Genomic DNA, 20,530 nt, shown 5'->3' on the forward strand with positions numbered 1-20,530 from the left:
ACTTAAAGTCTTCAAACAGATTATGAATGACTTCTTTCAGAATCTGAATTAAAGGACTTTTGGTAAATGTCTTCTTGTAGTTTATTGAAATGGACTGGAATGGCCACCTTGCCTGTATAGCAAAGTGAACTGTGTATGTTTTCCATTTTAGTTTCCTGATGAAGATGAGGAAACAAGGTTATATCGCTTAAAGATAGAAGAACAGAAACGCCTAAGAGAAGAAATCCTGAAACAGAAGGAGTTACGGCGGCAGCAGCAGGCTGGTGCCAGGAAGAAGGAGCTGCTGGAGAGACTCGCGCAGCAGCAGCAGCAGCAGCTCTATGCTCCCCCACCCCCAGCGGAGCAGGAAGATCAGGCGCTGTCACCATCACCCACCAATGGTAACCCACTGTTGCCCTTTCCAGGTGCACAGGTCAGACAAAATGTGAAAAACAGACTTCTTGTTAAAAACCAGGATGTCAGTATTTCAACCGTTCAGCCCAAAACATCAAATTTTGTACCATCCAGTGCCAACATGCAGTATCAAGGACAACAGATGAAACCACTGAAACATTTGAGACAGACCAGAACAGTTCCTCAAAGTCAGACTCAGCCGCTGCATAAAGTACTCCAGATCAAACCCACAGATGTGGAGGAGCCAGCTGTGCCCCAGACTCCTCGAGTGGCATCCATCCAGGGCCGGCCCCAGGACACAAAGCCTGGCGTGAAAAGGACTGTCACGCACAGGACAAACAGTGGTGGTGGAGACGGGCCCCACATCAGCTCCAAGGTCAGGGTGATTAAGCTGTCAGGTGGGGTAAGTTGACAAGTTTTATGACAGCTTCTTTGAGTCTGTGTTTCACATAGAATGCCCTCATTTGCAGAGAATATTTTTGAAGAAAGAGTTAAAAATTACCTCTGTTGCAGTCTTGTAACCAACCTCTACCTACTCGAAGTTGGTATAAGAGTTGTCGCTTGACGGCGGGCATATGTTCTGAGAAATGTGGTGTTAGGCAGTTTCGTCATTGTCTAAACATCCTAGCATGTACTCACGCACAGATGGCACAGCCTGCTGCACACCTAGGCTGTACGGTACAGCCTGTTGCTCCCTGGCCACAAGTCTGTGCAGCATGTTACTGTACTGAATGCTGTAGGCAGTTGTCACACAGTGGTGAGTAGTTGTGTGTCGAAATGTATCTAACATAGTGAAGGTACAGTAAAAATACAGCGTCATAACCTCATGGGACTGCCTTTGCAGGTGTCGCCCATCTGAGCAGAATGTTGTTATGAGGCACGTGTTTTAGTTTTCTCTTTTGAGTCTTAATGAAAGGCCAGTGTGACAATCCCTAAATTAGATATTACTCAGTTTCAGCTGCTTCTTGTAGATAATTTGTGATAAAATCATTACGTTTGTTTTGGAGATAACTTTTCCTTTACACAAATCCTTTGTTGTGTATAGCTTTAGATTCAGTGAGCAGCTGTGGGCACAGTGGGAGTGTGGGCAGCGCAGGTGTGTGTCTCATTTTCATCAACTTTGTCCCAGACTACTGGACTACTACTAGTTTTCTGTTTTCAGTTTGCCCTATTAAAAAAAAAAAAAAGACATCATAGAATTTAGAATTGAAGTCCTGTATGCTCTTACCACATGCTTTCAGAAGTGGAGCATGCCTCATTTCTTTCTCTTTCTTTTGATCAGTGTCCATATCAGGTCATTTTCAGTCAGGCACAGGAAGTCCAGTTTTCCACTATAGTTTGGATAAGTTAGTTCAGCACTCTAAAATAAAACCAGTCACTGCAGATAGATTTCCACTGCAGAAGATTCTTCCATAGAGAAGTCTGTCGAACACTTGCTTCTTTATCCCACCATATAGTCTTACTTAGTTGTGGTAAGTAGCTCTCATCTGTTGTTTTCATGAAAACGAATTCTATAACAAATTCTATGGTCTCTGTAGTTGCTGTGCTCTATAAAAGTGCTATTCATTGTATGCAATTTTACACTGTAAACTGAGGAAGAAAGTAGGAATGTTGTAAACATAGGCTTCTAGAGTAAACCAGCTAGCAATGATTGCTGTGAAAGACACAAAAAATACATATAGTAAAAAAAGAAAATAACATCTCTCTTTTAGTCCATTTCAGGATGGTAGGACATGTGAGCATGTGAAGGAATACGTTACTTCAGCTCCTTGCTTGTGCTTAAGAATAACTCATTTTGTTGGTTAATTAGCTGAGATTTAGTGCTTTTAATTCTTGGTTTGTGGAACAAAACTATGACTTTTTCATGTGCTATAAGAAAATTTGTACAAAATACTATAATTAGAAGTTCTATATGTAGAATATCCAGTAGGATGCATAATTTTGTTTTATCTGAATCTGTTTTCTCACATCTATTCATTGTAATTAGAAATGTTGAGAAGAATTGTATTACATACACATGTTTTCATATTACATGAATTTGTTACCTTTCGGTGAGAACTCAAGCACTCCTTAGTTTCTTCAGTGCTTATGGCCCTTTTGCTTTTGACCTTGTTTTTAGGTATACTGTGTTAATCAGTGTCTCATTCTTTTACTTGTGTTACAAACTTTTTAAGATGAGATGTTGACCATTGTTGGCAATTAGGCCTTTTCCCATAGCAGCCAGAACTGGTGCTGTTTATTACAGTGGCCAATGTAGAGGGCTGCATGTACTCTGCACTGGCAGGCTGGGAAGTGAAGGGTCCGGTTTCTACCATCAAAGAGCAGCTTTTACACTCATAAACAGCTTTCCTTTAAAAGAATTTTATCTACGTGAATTTTTACTCTTTTTCTCCAATGGAAAAAATTTATTTTTATATCAGACCTAATTCCAAAGTTATGCTAATTTTACAATAAATAGGAAAAGCAAAGGATTTTTTCATGAAAATAGCTGTCAAACCAGTACTTTGGAACAGCTCTTTATCTTTCACCTCAAGTTAACTAGCCCACATGTTAGAGTATCTTAGAGTTTACTCAGGCCCCTCCAATAGCACATTGGCACTTTTGACCTAGCAGGGAAGATCTCTTGTTCATATTTCTCTGAACCAGAACAAACAGTATTTGCCTAGTGGCCTTGTTATTTGTTTTTTTTTGTGGGTGAGGACTCTTTGAACATATTGCTAATGGTGGTTAATTGCAAATTGTGCTTATTTCAGACAATACAAAAAGGAAATGTTTATTCTGGCTTGTGTTTCTGTGCCTGATGCTGCTGAGGCATTCTCTGCACCTGGGGACTGTGATCTTAACGCTCAGGGATGTTTTCTGCCTTCAGAATCTTAACGAGCTGAGGGCTGAGCAGGCCTTGGCTGACAGGGGCGTAGCGTTTGGGGAGGATTAACTTGTACATAGTACCTATACAGAATATCATTATATACATTTTAGTTTTATGATTACTTATTTAATAAAAACATTTTATTGTTGGTTCATGTTTCCCATTTTTTCTAACCTAAACTATATCCTAACCTAACCTAAATTTTCTAATTTAACTAGTGTAACTAAATCTAATGCATTTAATTAAATTATTCTTTGCATTCAGTAGCCTCCTAATTCTTCACGTCTCTAGACAGGATAGTGAACTGTCTTTGCGTAGTGCCATTCAAGAACTTGTGCTCTGGTTGGTGGGTGACTGCAGTTAAAATATGTGTCCACAGGATTCTTCACATGTTTATGAAAGCACAGTTTTCTTGCTTTTCTTACTACGATATACAACTTAATTAGGTTTCTGTGAGTATACTCATGTCTATGAGGCAATTGTGAATCGAGTGGAGTTTTCTTCTATATTTTCGATATTTCATTACTTACAATGAAATAATTTATCGTTGGATTTTATTAAACTGGATTTTCTGAAAAGTAAGGGAGGCCGAGTCTTAAGACCGTAGGTTTTTGCAGTCTGCCCTGTGGTTAATTATATCGCCTTTCAGGTGATTTTCCTTGGTCCTTGTCATTGTAAGAGAACGTCTAGTCCTTTCATGGTGGTCCCTTTTGTGGCTGCTGCTGCAGTATGCGTGCGCATAGGGAACAGTTCTGAAAAGAAATGAACAGCATGATTCCTGGTATTGTTTCTTACATGATTGTGTTGACTAGGGTCAGCGTCTTGGTTTAAAGCTTGAAAAGTGACTCTGCAGATTCAGGGGCTCATTGCTGGCATCGTGTTTGCTGTTGGCTGCTCTGAAATTTCTTGCTGTAGAGTATAGCGATCGGAGCCTTTCTGTAGGACTGAGAGCTCACCTGTGCACGCAGTCATGTGATGGGGTAAAGCAGTGTGGCTTTGGGTGTAGAAAGACTCCTGTTTGAATAGTTGTCTGTTGTTTGGGACCCTGAACATTCATTTCATTTTTCTGAACTTTAATTTCCAATCTGCAGGTGGGGTTAATAAGTCTGCTATGAGGAGTCAACAAACGAAAGCTTCTGGTACACAGAAGCACTTCCTAACTTCCCATTTTCTTTGTAGAATGCTTCTAAGGCCCCTTTTAGAAATATGTGATTTTATGCCGGATAGTAGCAGTGGCTATCATTTATTAAGTGTCGAGCATGTACTCTCAACATCCTTCTGAGGCGAGTGCATCGAACCTCAAAGAGGTTTTGTAACTAGCCTAGGGCCACACAACTACTAAGTGGGAGAGCTGGGCTTCCAACTGTGGTTTAATGCTGAATCTTATGCTCTTTACCCATCTGCTGTGTTTTTCATGGTGTTATTTATTTCTTGATTAGTACAATACTCTACTGTTAGCAGTCCGGATTGACTGGGAAAATGCTTAATGGGGGCTCCTGGGATGATGGTGATGATGATGATGATTAGGTTTCATTTTGGTTGCCAACGCAACTGACTGATAGTGACTGCCTGGAACATTAGGCTGAGAAGGATTTGATATACGAAAAAGCAGCCTGGTTGGTGAGTAGCCTCAGCTGTGAATAGAGGCCTGGCGAGTGGCTGGGGTTCCATCATCCTGGTTCCAGAACCTGGGCCGCTGGCCCAGGAAAGGGAGTGCATATTGTGTCCTGGTTAAGTATAGCCATCATTTGCTATGTGCTGTGAATCTATCCTTGAACATTTCTGTGTGAATCAAATTAAATCACATTTTACATTTAAAACTTTGAAGGGAAATATTAGGGGAATTTGAAATGGAAAGAGATCTTTTGTTTTGAGGCTCATCAATCTCTATGTGAATTTCCATTTTTTTTCACTCATTTTATTGTCTGGATTTGCTAGGTGAGATTACAAAAGGAACATATTAATGCTACTTGTAAGTAGTGTTAGATAGCAGGAAATACTGCTAAAATTTCATGTGCCTTCCTATTAAGTAAATAGTTCATCTATAGAATTATATTTGATGGAATGGTTCTCTTTTAATTACTTAGAATATAGAAATATTCTTCATTTGCCCATTTCTCAGAAAGCTATTTTTAAGTGTTTAAGAAACCAAAAGAACAACCTTGTTACATTATAATTTTATTCATAACCAAGACATAATTCCCAGAAAAACAATTCAAGTAATAACAGAGCAAATATAAAAAGTATAAGATGTTTACTTAGTGTAAACTTACTGTAGTCATCTAAAACCGTTCTGCGTGATTAAACACAAGAAAGGGGAATTAGAACAAACATGGGCCAGGGGAAATTCTTTGCCTTAGGCGTTCAGTTTCTGTCTTCCTATTTAAGGAAATGGTATAGTCTTTGAAGCGTTTGCATCTTGGTTTTCATTTTGCATCTCTGTAACCTTGGTTACCTGGCCTGAATGAATCCCAGTTTCCTCATCAGTACAATGAGAACCAACTGTCCTCCCAGGATCCTTGCAAGGATTAATTGTCATAATCATGTAAAGTGAGTGGCACAGTGCTTGAGTATATGATAATAGCTCAATAAATGTTACTACCCTTTCAGTTGAAGGAAAAAGAATTTTTTTTTTTTTTTGGAGTGGCTGTTTATAGTGTTTTTTAAGAAAATGAGAGCAAATATTGAATTCAGCTGCTTTGTTCTAATCAAGATAATGAAAATTTTAAGAATTTGGCAGCACATTAAGTAAACAGTCCTTTATTCTGTTGGCCGCACAGAGAAATGGGAAAAGCACAGAATGCCCCCGCAGGAAAGCCAGCTGTCCAATTGTGATGCTCCTGTATTTTATTTTTGAAGGGCTGTCAAAATGCTACATGCCGAAGGTCCCAGTTTATTTGTGGGATCATGCTCTTGTGGTGTTGGACTGCATTTGTAAATTTCTTCCCTTTCTACCTTCTCAAAAGTTATTCCCACTTTTGGAATGATATGTATATATACCTGATCTCTTTTGTGGAGCTTGAGGAGGTGGGAAGGGGAATGCTTTAATATAATTTTAGTTGAAGAACAGTAGGAGAAACTCATATGCGTCCTTTATCAGATTCACCAGTTGTTTACATTTTGTCAAGTTTGCTTTATCCTGGTCTTTTTGCCCATTTGCATGCACAAAAACCTTCTTTCCCAAACCTTTGAGAGAGTAGGTTGGAGACATGGTATGTTACCTCAGAACACAGATATCCTCTTACAAAACCACAATTATACATTATCAAAAATAAAAATGCTGTGAACCGATGCAATACTGTCATCTTATTCATAGTATATATTTCGATTTTATTCACTGGCCCAATTATGTCCTCTGTAGCTACCCCCACCTTGCCAGGGTCTAGTCCAGGATCATGCGTTGTATTCATCGTGTCCCCTAAATCTGTTGTTTCTTGCCCTTGACCTTTTGAAAGAGCAGAGGGAATGCCCTTTAATTTGGGTTATCTTAGGATTCGTCCTGATCAGTTTTGGGTTGTCCATATTTGGCAGGAACACCCCAGAGGGGATATCGGGTCCTTCCCAGTGCATTCAGTTGGGAGGCTTGTCTAGTATTGACGGGATTAACTTCGATGGGGCGAGGGGTGGGTAAAAGTGGTGTTTGCCAAGCCTCTCCTCTGCAATGTTACAGTTTTACCCTTTGTAATTGGTAAGTAATTTATAGGAAGATACTTTGAGACTATTGGGACTATATAAATATCCCATTTCTCATCAAATTTTCACTATTGTTAGCAGGCACTGAAGTTTTTCTAATGCCAACACTCCTGTACTTGTTAGCTGTCATAGTCCTGCTGTGATAATTTACTCTTCTCCTTCCTTTATTTGTTCATTTATTTATGTCAGTATGGGCTTATGAATTCTTACTTTATGCAATGAACTGTCACTGTCATTATTTATGTTGCTGTTAGAATTGTCCCAGATTGACCAGGGAGAGCCCCTTTAAACTGGCTTCTGTGTCCTTTGATTTGTTGCCGTTACTCTTGGAGCATGTCCTCACTTCCTGGTGCGAGAAGGCGCTCCTCCCCTGCCTGGGCTCGGGACTCAGTCCCGCCGCTTGTGGGCTCGGGACTCAGTCCCGCCGCTTGGAAGCTCCAGGTCCTCGGAGTGGAGGTCTCAGAGCCGTTTTTGCCCACGGCTTTTGGCTGTCCTCGCTTTCGGGCCCGCTCAGCACAGTTTTGATTCTTCTACAGTGAGTTGCAAAGAAAGGAAAATGGCTCATACAGATACTGCTTGAATCAGTTGGATTTTGTTTTATACTATGTTTTTTGAAATAGGTCATTGGTGGGAATTAGGCAGTAATTTTTGCTATTTTGATTTCATTTTTTGAATTATTGTAGTTAATAGTTCTAAGAATTAAACATTACTATTTAGATATTTAAAGTGAGTCCCTCATCCTCTATAAACCCAAACAAAAGATTGACAGTCATTATTTGCACATTTTGTTGAGGTTCTAACCTAAGTGTTGATACGTGGAAGGGCATGAGACACAGCTGAGCACTGAGTTGAGCGCTGGGCAGAAACGTGCATCACATGCTTCTGAGGCTGCCTATCACCCTGTGGGAACCGCTGGCCTAAGAAGCCGTGGAAATTCCTCAGCACTGTGGTCGGGAGTAGAATTTCCTACTGTCACTCCTGCTCCTTTTCTGGATGTGCCATCTCTGGCCCACTTGCTACTTTGGATCCAACTTAAGTGGGTCGTCTTCTGGGACGCCTCCCTGGATGGCTGCTCCCACACACTGCTCCTCTGCAGCCCGGTCTTCCCATCTGACCGTGTGTTTTCAGAGCCGGCTCTTGATGTTACTGCTGCTTACCTGAGTGGGGGTTTGGTCTTTTTTTGTGTGTCCAGGATGTAAGGCAATTTCAAGTACATTATAAATGTTTAAGATTTTTAAATACTATGTTGAAAATGGCAACATGGCTTGCATTCTCTTACTGAAATAGCACAGGAGGAATTAGCAGTGTTCTTACCCCTTTCCCCAGTACTTCTGATGATCAAAGTAGTAGTTTCTGTTGACATTTAGATGATACCGGTAAATGAGCAAAATTTGGAAAGAGACCAAAAACATGAATCATTACTAATTCTTCTAGGCATTATTTCATGCAAAAATTTATTATCACCTCCTGAGAGTCCTCCTCTATTCATTTTGCAAAATGGGATATTTCACATCCTGTTTTGCTGCTTTTTGAATTGTGTTAAGTGGTGAATCTGCAGTGGTAACTTGTTTGCGGTGAAGACTCATGCAAAGGCAGAGCCTCCGCCTTGTGAATGTCATTCAGGGGAATCCACGTTTTTGGCCTCTAAGGTCTCGGACAGGAGGATGCCGCTGTTCTCGTCGCTTGATTTCTGGCAGAAGGTGACTTCCTAGGATGGTCTCTGGCAGTGCCTGGTAGTGGATGAGTAGCAGAGCTAAGAGGAGCTGAGAGGGGCCAGATAGAAGCGACTCAGGAATAAGCTTCCAGAGTCTGAACCTGCCCATGAGAAGGGCAGAGCTGCAGGTGGATTTCCGACAGGACAGTTCTGGGAAGACCAGGCAGGAAGGGAGACTGAGTGTAAATGGCTTTTGACCCAGAGGTGGGGGCCATGAGAGATGCACATCCAGGTGCTTGGGGAAGGGGGAGGTACGTGGAGGAGCAGGGCAGGCACCTCATGCTGGCCAAGTTGGCTGGGTGGAGTTTGACCTCATTTGTTTAAAGGTGCTAATGAGTGGTAAAATGGGCAACAGGCAAATAGCAGAAGAGTGAAAGAAAAATAGGGCATATAGAATCCTGATTAATCGCTTATTTGATAAGATGTACAGTCTAGCATCTTCCTTTTGGAGGAGAAACAGTTGTGCATGAATACTTGTTTTTAAGAGCTTTGAAATGTCTTAGTGTGGGCAGAATTGATAATTTCCAAAGAGACTACTTTTTAAGCATTGTTAATCATGTGGCCTCTAAACATGGCAAGATAGACCATTGGTCATTAGAGGACAGAAATTATTTTGAACACATAAGAATTTCCATACTCATTAATTTATGATTTTTTTTAGGGGTATGATGTTAGGGAGTAAAATTAGCAGGTGAATCAGAAGTTAATTCACCTTCAGTTAGGAATCAGGATTAGTTCACTCACCCGCCCCAGCAGAAGGGGAATCTGCTTTCTTCAGTGTCTTAGGTAACTTCCCTCCCCTAACTTTCAACAGCCTACCCAGATAGGACCCTGGTCACCTGTTCTGCAGAACTTGCTCAGTGCTGCAGAGCAGGTCCTTGTGGAAGGGCCACTTTTTGGAGCCTGGGGCTGCACCCCTGTGTGAGGGACTGTGGCTGGGAGAGCTAGACTTCATGCCCTGCCTCGTAAGCCACAGCATCCAGAGGCACCTGGCTCACTTTAGTAATCCTCTTCTTTTTAGACTGGTAAGTTTGTGCTGTCTCGAAATTGGACAGTCCTGGAGTATGAGATCCCCGCAGAGGCTGAAGGCTTTGATTTGTTCCTTCAGAGGCCAGTTCATTTTGCTTTTTAAAGATCGCCACAGGCCTAATGTCAGAAAGGTAGACTGTTAAGAGAGAGAGCAAGCACTTGAATAACTGTGCCATGTTCTCACCATACTGTACTAGAAAGTCAAATGCATGAGCTGAGAGAACCCTTTTCGTTGATGAAGCTTGGTAGTTAGGAGGTCTGTCAACCTGGTCTCTCTAACCTTATGGATTTGGTTTTAGTTCTGCATGTGTAGACCCATTTCCAGATAGGCAGTAGTTTAGATGTAAGTGCTCCCAATGTTTTGCATGCTTGGTATTTCATAAGGATAATTTATCACAGAGAAGGAAGAGAATGTGAGCCTGTTTATTCATATTTTCTTTTACTTTCTTTAATCCAGTAATCTTCAGAGAAAAAAATAGTGGAGCCCTAAATGTATTTATATTTAGAAACTCCGTATAGCATGCATATCATTTATTGTCCACAGTTTGAGTGAGCTTTATAAAGATTACAGGGATAGGCCCAGCATTGTTGTGGTTAATAGAAACCTGTTCAGTGAGGTCTCTGGACTGTAAGATCAGCAACACTAGCGGTGACAGTGAAGTATGGCCTTATCGAAAGGAGAATTCATAAGAGGCTGCCCTGGGACACTACACCCCTGTCCTTCTGTGTGTCCTGACAATGTTATCTGTCCTCTCAGTACGGAGTATCAAATGTCTGTCATGAGTACAGAAATTAATTTAATGTCACCTGAAGACATGCAATTAATCTTTTAGAGGTTTTCATAATACCTTTACAGAAAGAGTTGCCAGTTTGGCGGATTTGGATTTTGGGGTTTAGAAGAAGATAAGGAAAATTAATTTTTCATCAGGGTTAATACAAGTTAGCAGGGCCACAAAGGCTGAGAAAAATGGTTGGGGAATTTGTCAAGTGTTGTCACTCTAGAATAATGCTGCTTAACGTCTGATAGGTATAATCAAGAGTTGAGATTTCTATAGAGGGGGGTTAATCAATTTGCTCGCTAGTGAATGCACATCAGTGATAGCACTTCTTCATGGGGTTTAAGAATGAAAATAAGATTTGATCTGTCAAATTGCAAGAAGCCCTGACAATATCAATAGGTGTTTTTATCTATGCATTTAAACCATTTGTTATAAGTAAATTTGTCCTGCTAATGTTGGGGGCTACAGACCTCTTTTTTTTGTAATGATTAGGCTGATAAAAAGTATTCCCTAAGCTTACTTAATTCAAATAGTAATATATATATATATATATTTAAAAAAACCTCATCTAAAAAGCGATTTTTATAGTATTAAAAGATAATCATTTGTGGGAAAAAAAAGTTTCTGGTTTGACCTGAGATAACAAAACTTCTTTTCTCTATCCGGTGCTTTGGAGGAAGTAGAAGATATTTAAAATGTTGTCCGAACCTAGTGTTGCTTAAAGAGTTAAAAAGCGAACACCACCCTGGAGAAATTAAGTTTCAAAGCAAACATACTTTGTATGAATAGAATGTAGTCTGTCACCCACATACAACACTTACATGCGGACGTTAAGATAACAGCTTTCTAAAATTCAATTTGAATCAACAGTATTTTAAAATTTAGTTAAGTACTAGTAATTTTAGGATCTCGTTCAATGCTATAATTATATGCGTAATTATAACCTTATAGAAGACTTATAAATAAATGGGTCGATTTAATTTGGATTGGTTCTTAGTCAAATCTTGTCTATGTGTGTGAGTATAGGTATAAAAATATGTAATCAATTTGTTTCTCAGATGTAATCAGTTGAATTTGTTCCTGGTTATTTGTACTACAACATACTGAAATCAAAAGTCAAAATCAGGAAATTGTTCTGGTATATGCAGTAAAAGGAATTGAAAGCGTTGTTTCCAAATTGTTCATGCCATATCAATTGGGCCAAGTGTGAGTCTAGTGCGTTGCAGTTAACTCCTCTCGTGGTGGTGCACTCTGCTTGCTATTTGTTCTAAGAGGTGACATGAAATGGCAGCTGGGATCGTGATATTTAATCTGAGCATGTTGGGAACCCAGGAGAGGCCGAATATTACTGTGTGCTGCCGGTGAGTTGGAGTGAATGGTAAAACCCCAGGCGAAAGCTCAAGTTGCAAAGTAGGCAGCAAAGTTTGGGCAGAAACGTCACCAGCAATTTCCAGATAGCCAGGTAGCTCAGTGGTGGGTAGCATCTGCGGTATCTGGGTAGTATCAAAACCGGTATTTTCCTCACCCCAGCATGGCTGTCGTAATACCTGATTTTGTGGCTAAAACAGGACTTGTCAATTTGCAAGTAATGATCAGGACCACCAAGCTGTATCGGATGCCATTCAGAGTAATGCTTGCCTACTTCTTGACAGAGATCGTAGGTATCAACTACAGTATGGGCTGAAGTGTACCTTGAAATAAATATCTGTCCATTGGGAAAGGTGAAATGAAAATTTTCTCAAAAACAAAACCACCAATAAAATAAAATTTGAATGTGATCCACAGAATCCAAAGGGACAAGTTGTTGAATCGAAGAGTCAACGGGAGAATTTGACCCGCAGGTAGAAGTGGTTCACCTGATCCAAACCACACTCCTGGCCGCAACCTAGGGATGTGTATGCTAGTTTACATCCTAGTGTGAACTGGAATAAAACCCAGAAACTTGAAATTGTTCTGTAGAATTAGCTTTTCCTCATGCTGAGTCAAAAGAGAATAATTGTTCTTTTAATTAGAAAAAAAAAACCAACTCATTTTTTTCTTACAAAATGAAACAACCTTTTACTTATATTCAAGCATTCAGTGCTTAGCATGATCTTCAGAAAAATTCAGAAGCACAGCATTATAGTAACCCTTCATTTAATTAAAGTGATTTAATTGTTGATCCTGTTTGTTTCAACTCTCACTGAATATAGTTTCAAATTATGTTAGCGTAAACTCCCCTGGTTTTGGAGCCACAAAGATGTTCCAGCGCCTACTGGGTGACTGAAGTTTGTTTAATGGGCACAGTGAGGATAATAATACTTAACTCTCAGGGAGGTGTATTAGGCAGTGCTTGCACTGCTATAAAGAAATACCTGAAACTGGATAATTTATAAAGAGAAGAGGTTTAATTGGCTCAGGGTTCTGCAGGCTTTACAGGAAGCATGGTGCTGGCATCTGCTTGGCTTCTTGGGAGGCATCACGAAGCTTCCAATCATGGTGGAACGCAGAGTGGGGAGCAGGCGCATTTCATGGCGAAAGTAGGAGCGTGGTGGTGCGGCGGGGGGCGTGCGCCACGCACTCTGAATGGCTAGATCTCTCGTGAACTCAGAGCTTGCTTATCACCAAGGGGATGGCCTGAGCCATTCACAGTCATCTGCCCCTTGATCCAAACACCTCCCACTAACCCCCACCTCCAGCACTGGGGATAACTTCAACAGAAGGTTTGGGGAGGGACAAAATACCAAAGCTACATCAGTGGGACTGAAGGAAAACAATGTCTGTACAGACCCTAGTACATTTCTCGTCCTATTGTAGACAGTCAACGGATATGAGCTATGGATTATTTCACCGCCAGTACTAAGGGAATATGTTGAATAATACCAAAACTCTTGATGATTAAGATCCCAGGAGTGCCTTAGAAGTTTCCATTATAAAGTTTTATGATATCATTTGTTGCTATATAACAGGGGCCCCAACCTTACTGGCACCAGGGACTGGTTTCTTGGAAGACAGTTTTTCCACGGACTGGGGTCGGCGGTGGGGAATGGTTTCAGGATGAAATTGTTGCACCTCAGATCATCAGACATTAGAGTCTTATAGGCAGCTACCAACCTGGATCCCTCATATGTGCAGTTCACAGTAGGATTTGCACTCCCATGAGGATGGAATACCTCTGCTGATCTGACAGGAGGCGGAGCTTAGGTGGTAATGCTTGCCCCGCCTGCTGCTTACCTCCTGCAGTGCATGCAGCCCAGTCCTAACAGGACACAGTAGTAAGGTAGTGAGGGTTGGGGACCCCTGCTGTATAAGGTACAAAAACTTGTCTTGAATATAAGCAACTCCAGAGCTTACCCAGGCAGGGCTTCTCTCTGGTGAGCAGTTTTGAAGGAAGAGTCTTTTCTTGAAAGTTGGGTAGTCGGCATCACAAGTCTCTGTCTGAAGCACCCCACTTTCTGTGTCTTGTGCTATCTGCCTGCACTGAGGACACTGTGGTGCACATGCCTCCAGGAAGCAAGAGACCATCGAGAGCCAGATCCACTGGGAAGAAAAACCAAGTAGCTGCATCCCAACCTGCCATTGGGACTGAAGACTCTGTCAGTCAGGGGCCAAGAGCTTCCCAAGTAGGGAGGGGTGCAGCGGCAGGCCCAGGAAGGCCCACACAGCCCAACGGAATGAGCAGAGGTGGCAGTAGGAGGTGAGGTCTCTGTTTGCAGGGACTGTCTCATCACAGGCCTTATTCCTGTCTTTTCAGGCCATTTCTTAGAAAGTCATCAGCAGAGTATGACACCATCACATTAGGACCCTTTCATTATGTTGCAAGATCTAGATAAGGAAATTTTAGTGTTTTTGAAACAGATGAGGAAAGGAAAGGCTTTTTGTAACACCCGTATTTCTGAACTTTAAATAGAGATCAAGCCTACTTAAAAAATAAACTTTCCTTCAATGGAAAATAAAAGTTTAGAACTTTATTTTTCAGAGTTCTTATCTGACCTTAATATCACCAGACATAAATTTTCTCCAGTGTCTTTCCCAAAATAACAATGAAGAGAACTTTTTCTTATTCGGGGTATTTATTGACTCAATGGTTATGTTCTTAATTCACAGTGTAAAAATTATCAGATTACTACAGTGTTATATGATTATCACCCAAATACACATACGCATTGTATACCTTACAACACGCAGATAATAGCATCCTACTTCTGGTGCCAGCTGTTGTTGTTAAAGTTTCCTTTCTAGACCATCTTGTTTCTAGCTTTGGGTTGCCAGGGAAACAGCGGCCAGAGCATTCGTCTTGCCGCCCATCATGTTCTATGAACATCGTTACCTTTAGGCCAAAGGTGCTGTCTCCTCTCTGCCACGTGACACTTCATGGTGCTGGGCTGAGCTGGCCTTTTATTATCTTAGTGACATGTAGTAAATATGTGTGTACTGATTGACAGTGGCTATAACCTAGTCTTCTGATACTATAATCTCTTTTTAGCACATTCAGAACTACTTAGCTTTAAAAAGTATAATCTAGTATTTACTGATTTATTCAGTAAATATTTCAGTGCCTTCTGTGTGCATGAGACATTCTGGTATGGTGAACAAAAGAGATTCACTGGGGTCTAAACCACTGGCTTCTTTCAAGCACTTACAAGACAGCAAATGCAGTCAGCATCCTTGGAGACCTAGTTGGTTAAGCTACCAGGGAGCTGATTTGGATGACCTAAGTTCATAGACGGAAGTCCTTCTTAGAGAGCAAGCCTTCCACAGTCCATGCATTTGTCCACCTTAGTGGAAAGGGTAGAAGTTGGAGAATCACAGTCAGTTAGACGGTTGTGTTGCTGAGTTGTGTGGAGAACTGAGTGGTCTGATGTCCCCTCCCCCTAACATGGGCCCTCATGGGACCTGGAGGCTGGTGTGAAGTGTTCACGCTTGTAAAGAGGAGGAACATTTTCAGTGGCAGTAGCCACTCAGTGTACTCAGCTGAACACGTGCATAGTGAATTATGAACACTGTACTCAGCTGAACACATGCATAGTGAATTTATGAATCTCACACTAAGATTGTACTGTCAGGCAACACTATTGCAATAGGATTTTAGATAAATTAATAAATGGTCACTGGTTCTCATGAAAGATGAGGGTATGTGGTATATATTTTTAGATTTTAAAACTTTTTAGTATAGAAAATTTCAAGCATGTATAAAACTAGAGAGAATTCACATAGCTGTTTAAGATACAGACTGAAGAATTGTGTACTTAGGATAGGCCCTCCCTGCCTGGTGGGATACCTGCTCACACCTTGGGTAGAAGACCTCATGGAGAAGGTTTAAGAAACACAGACTAGCCGGGCGCGGTGGCTCAAGCCTGTAATCCCAGCACTTTGGGAGGCCGAGACGGGCGGATCACGAGGTCAGGAGATCGAGACCATCCTGGCTAACACGGTGAAACCCCGTCTCTACTAAAAAATACAAAAAACTAGCTGGGCGAGGTGGCGGGCGCCTGTAGTCCCAGCTACTCGGGAGGCTGAGGCAGGAGAATGGCGTAAACCCGGGAGGCGGAGCTTGCAGTGAGCTGAGGTCCGGCCACTGCACTCCAGCCTGGGCGACAGAGCGAGACTCCGTCTCAAAAAAAAAGAAACACAGACTACCAGCCTGACTTTGGATTGTGCTAGTGGTCTGCCTTTTCACAGTGCTTCCGTTTTCATGTGGGGGTTGGGGGTAGCCCCTGTAAGATAGGAATGACTTCCAGTAAGATCAGCACGTTTCAGGAGATGATAATTCACATGATAGCGTCTTAGAGCGTTAGGTGGGAGAATCCATCTGGCTCAGTCACCCGCAGCCCTGGCTGGACAGTAGCAGATGTACCACAGGGTCCTTTCCTTTGTATAGTATGTTCCCTTGGTTAACTGGGGGGTGTTAAACCACCCTGCGCTTCCGGGATGAATCTTACCTGGTCATGAGGTGTGATCCCTTTTCTTTGCTGCTAGATTGAGTCTGCTAATATTCTGTTGGGGATTTTTTCTCACGTATGTTTATGAGGAATATTCTTTTGCAGGTGTCTTTTCTTTTGATGCCTTTGGCCTTGTATTAGGGTAATACCAGGCCCAAAGAACGCGTGGGAAAGTGCTTCTGCCTCTTCTGTTTTCTGAAAGAGATTGCTAAGCTTGGTAGTCTTTCTTCCTTAAATATTTGGTAAAACTTACTGGTGAAGCTCTTTGGGTCTTTTTCTCTGTGAATGGTTTTTAATATTTCATTGTCTTTACTTCTTAGAGTTCTATTCATATTTTCTCTTTTTCAGTCAGTTTTGGTGCTTGTGTCTCATGGAATTTGCTCATTTCATGTAAATTGTCTAGTGTGTTGATGTAAAGTTGCTTGTAATGTCTTTTTAATTTCTTAGGGTCCCTTGCGGTGATCCCTCTGTTTCCTTATTTTGGTAATTTATCTTCTCTTCTTTTTTCTTCGTCAGTATCCTTAAAGGAACATCAGTTTTTTGCTGATCTCAAAATACCAACTTTTGGTTTCACAGATTTTCTTTTTCTTTTTACCATGCTATTGCTTTTTGCTGTGATCTTTATCATTTTCCTTCCTTCTACTTGGGTTTGATTTCCTTTTTTGAGGAAGGGGGACTAGCTTCTTGAGGTAGAAACTCAAATTATTGATTTTAGATGTTTTTCCTTTTTGATGTAATTGCTTAAGTTGCACTCCCTGAATTTTGATGTGTTGTATTTTTGTTTTCATTCAGTTTAAATATTTTTTGTTCAGTGTTTGTATTGTTATTTTTATTTCTTAGCCTAGCTTCCTTGGGGTTGACCTTACTGCTGCATAGCTTAGTGGCCAGCCAGCAACTGGGAGGAGCTTGTGCTCACGTCTCTGGACCCTGCACGGCCCCCTGTGGCCAGTTATCTGTGTGTGGGTTGGGGCTTCCCAGGCAGCCATGTGGGGAGAGCCCATCTAGGCATTCTCTAGCACTTTCCGTTCTGGAATTTCCTCATTAGGTTTCTCAGATTTCTGGCTGGTGTGCTGCTTGTTCCAAACTGAACCATGACCAGAGGCCCACAGACCCATGGGCTTCCCTGTGCCTTCCCCTCCGAGGGTGCTCCACGTATGGCCAGTGCTGCTGAGGGACTTAAGGCCTTTCTGGGTTTCCGCCCTGTGCTGATGGAGCTGCCACACACGGCACTGTCCTCACAGCTCGGGAATAAGTGCTTCTCCATTTGTTTCATTTTCTTTGATTCCCAGAGGCCTCAAATGTTGTTTTGGGAAATTTTGTCCGGGTTATACTTATTTTGGAGAGAGGAGATTTGCAGACTTTTTCGTGCCACCCGTTCCTGTGTGACATTTTTCATCTCATCTTTTCTTGAGTGCCTGTTACTTTGTACAGTCTTAGCAGAATTCTTAGCTACATCCGTCTTGCCCCAATCAGTGTCCTTCTCTTTGCAGATCCCTGTGTTCCATTTGGTCTCCACAAGATACATTTGGTAGGAAAAGTGGGACAAGGATATGTGGGCTGCTTCTGAGCTGGTTGACCAGGTTGCCCTGGAGACCCTGGCACCGCTAAGCACTCTTTGGGGAGGGTTTACTATCCCGTGACTGACACTCCATCCCCGTCGATGTTGAGAGTGGGCCTGGTGCTAATAAAAGCCTCCGTCTTCCTTTTTGAATCCAAGCATCCATCCTGACATAATTAACCAGGGCAGTGTCTGCCATCCTTGCCCCTGTTCTTTCCCAGCCTCTAGCTGTTCTTTGGGAGAAACACTACTCAGTATTGAGAGTAGCTGATAGGCACCACTGTAAGACATTTTTATGCTGCCTGGAGGTGTGAACGACATCGGTGGCGCAGTTCCAGGGTGTACTTGCGTCTTCATCGATGAACAGACTGTTAATAAAACACAAAAGATAAGATTCCTGATATTTCTAAGGTTCTTCATAGAGTAATTGCGCTTCTTGGAAATCCACGTACTCTGTAGTTGCTCATGGCAATTGTAACTCTCAGCAGAAGGAAGGGAAGTTTCTAGCCAGTGTTGTGGGATGCTCTCGCGCTTCAGAACACTGTACTGGAGAGGTCAGAGTATTTGAAGTTCCTGGATCCAGAGGGGGCAGAAGGTGCTGTGATGGGTTTGGAAGACTCAGAGCCACAACCAGCAGGAATTGGGCTTGTTGCCTTCTTAGGGTAGGTTGGAATAGGAGTTAAGAGTTTAAAACCACTGCTTATGCACACTGTACATTTTAACAAGAATGCTCTTGAAAATGAATAACGCATGCTGAAAGTGAAAATGCATGTTAGATAGGAAGTATTTTGAAGGTAACCAGTGTTTCACGGAATTCAACAGCTTTTATTTTAATCGCAGACTTCTTATATGAATACAGTAATTATAAAGGGGATCTTAGTGTTTGAAATTTCAAATGTCTTGTTAGAACCTGACCACTTTCCAATGAGAATTGTCCTTACTGGCTCCACTGAAATGACAAGTTTTGAGTCACACTTATTTGAAATGGTTTTGCTTCGTGGGTGAACACTGGCTGAGGTGGGCCTCCTGATGCTGGGGAGGAGCGTTTGGTGGAGCAGACACTGAACAGTGTGCTGCCTTCTTGGTTTCAGCAGGGAGGAGAGAGCGATGGCTTTTTTCACCCAGAAGGCCAGCCCCAGCGGCTTTCCCAGCCTCCAGAAGTGGGCCCACAGCCTGCCCGCAAGGTGACGCTGACCAGGGGCGGCCTCCAGCAGCCCCCACATCCGCCAGCGGGGCCCCACGCACACTCGCCTGTCCCTCCAGGGATCAAAAGCATCCAAGGAATTCACCCTGCGAAGAAGGTACTGCTTGTTGCCTGGCGCACAGCCCTGGAAACGCGAAGGTTGGCGCGAGGCAGTGTTCAGACACGCTCTGATTTGTAGCGCGTGGCACACGATAGCACTCACATTCACAAATGAACCATCATTTCCTGTGTTCTGGCTTTGAAAACGCATTAACATTTTCACCAAAGCCTTTTCCTCTCCTGACTTATTTCACAGAACAAACCCAGAAGAGCACCCACAGCCACCCGGGAGTGTGATTGCTTCCCGCAGCTCTGAACTGTCTACCCAGCAGCATCTGCTGTGCTCTCGGGACAGCGCGTGCTGCTGCGTGTCAGCACGCTTTCCTTCCTGTGTTCACTGACTCTCCAGAAATTTCACAAATGTAAAATCAAGTGCGTGCTCATGGCCCCAGTTCAGACAGAGGAAACCGAGGTCTTTGGAGATGAAGTAACTTGCTCTAGGCCACAGTTCCCAGCTCCTTAATCCTTCCCTTAACCCTGGGGATTGGAAGGAGCTTCTCTGAGTTCAGGCTATCAGGCAAGAAGCAAAGGTGCTCACCCTCCCCTTTTCTGTTGGAGTGACTGTGCACTAGGAGCACATCCTGTCATGTACACAAGTGACAGAGTGCCCTTCCCCTCACCTGCTAGCGAGGCATCTTTCTGGCTCCCCAGAGTCTTGATAGTTTCTCTTGGTGCAGAAGCCAGTAGCACCTGTTGGGTGGAGCTATGCAGAGGGAGACCTGAATGCAGCCCTGCTTTGCACTCTGGAGGACAGCAGGCCAGCCGCTCATCCCCCCGCGTCATCTTGTCACTTAGAAGTAGTGTTACTATTAAGACGATTCTGGCTCCTTTTGAAGTCTGTTACTTCATCTCGTCTCATAAACACTTCATGATATGAGAGCAAACAAAATTCTGTTTTGTACTAGAAAACAGATGTGTAGACAGACTCAGTGATAACGCCAGTGTTAAAGTGGTGGACTCTTTAAAGATTGCTGCGGTCTGAATTTTCTTCCTTCAGGTGTCATCACTGAATATATGAGAAAAGCCTTAGAAGCACACCTCCCATACATGCACACACACAGCACACTTGAGTAGAAGCACAACCCCACACACGTGCACACACAGCACACTTGAGTTTCTTCAACTTAAACGTAAACACTCCTGTCAGTGAGGATCGTGATGTTTCCTATCTTATTTAGGCAATTGTGAGGATCTCATAAGAAGGTGCATTTAAAAAAACCTGGTGCTTGGTGTATATAAGTAGGCATTTGTTGGGGATATTATTGTTAATA

At 42.4% G+C, this 20,530-nt stretch overlaps 1 protein-coding gene across 10 annotated transcripts in view; it reads left to right on the forward strand.

Moving 5' to 3' along the window:
• The window catches only part of RBM33 (RNA binding motif protein 33), a 134,490-nt gene that overhangs the window by 96,847 nt on the left and 17,113 nt on the right, over positions 1-20,530 (forward strand). For 4 of the 10 annotated variants that reach the window (XM_015135358.3, XM_015135360.3, XM_015135361.3 and 1 more), the window contains 2 exons: positions 152-796; positions 19,048-19,257. In XM_015135358.3, coding sequence (XP_014990844.3) covers positions 152-796; positions 19,048-19,257 — 855 coding nt within the window. The remainder of the gene's footprint in view (positions 1-151; positions 797-19,047; positions 19,258-20,530) is intronic. The other 6 variants (XM_015135359.3, XM_077997802.1, XM_077997803.1 and 3 more) reach the window with 2 other exon arrangements.

This window comes from Macaca mulatta, chromosome 3, assembly GCF_049350105.2.
Source record: "Macaca mulatta isolate MMU2019108-1 chromosome 3, T2T-MMU8v2.0, whole genome shotgun sequence".
NCBI lineage: Eukaryota > Metazoa > Chordata > Mammalia > Primates > Cercopithecidae > Macaca > Macaca mulatta.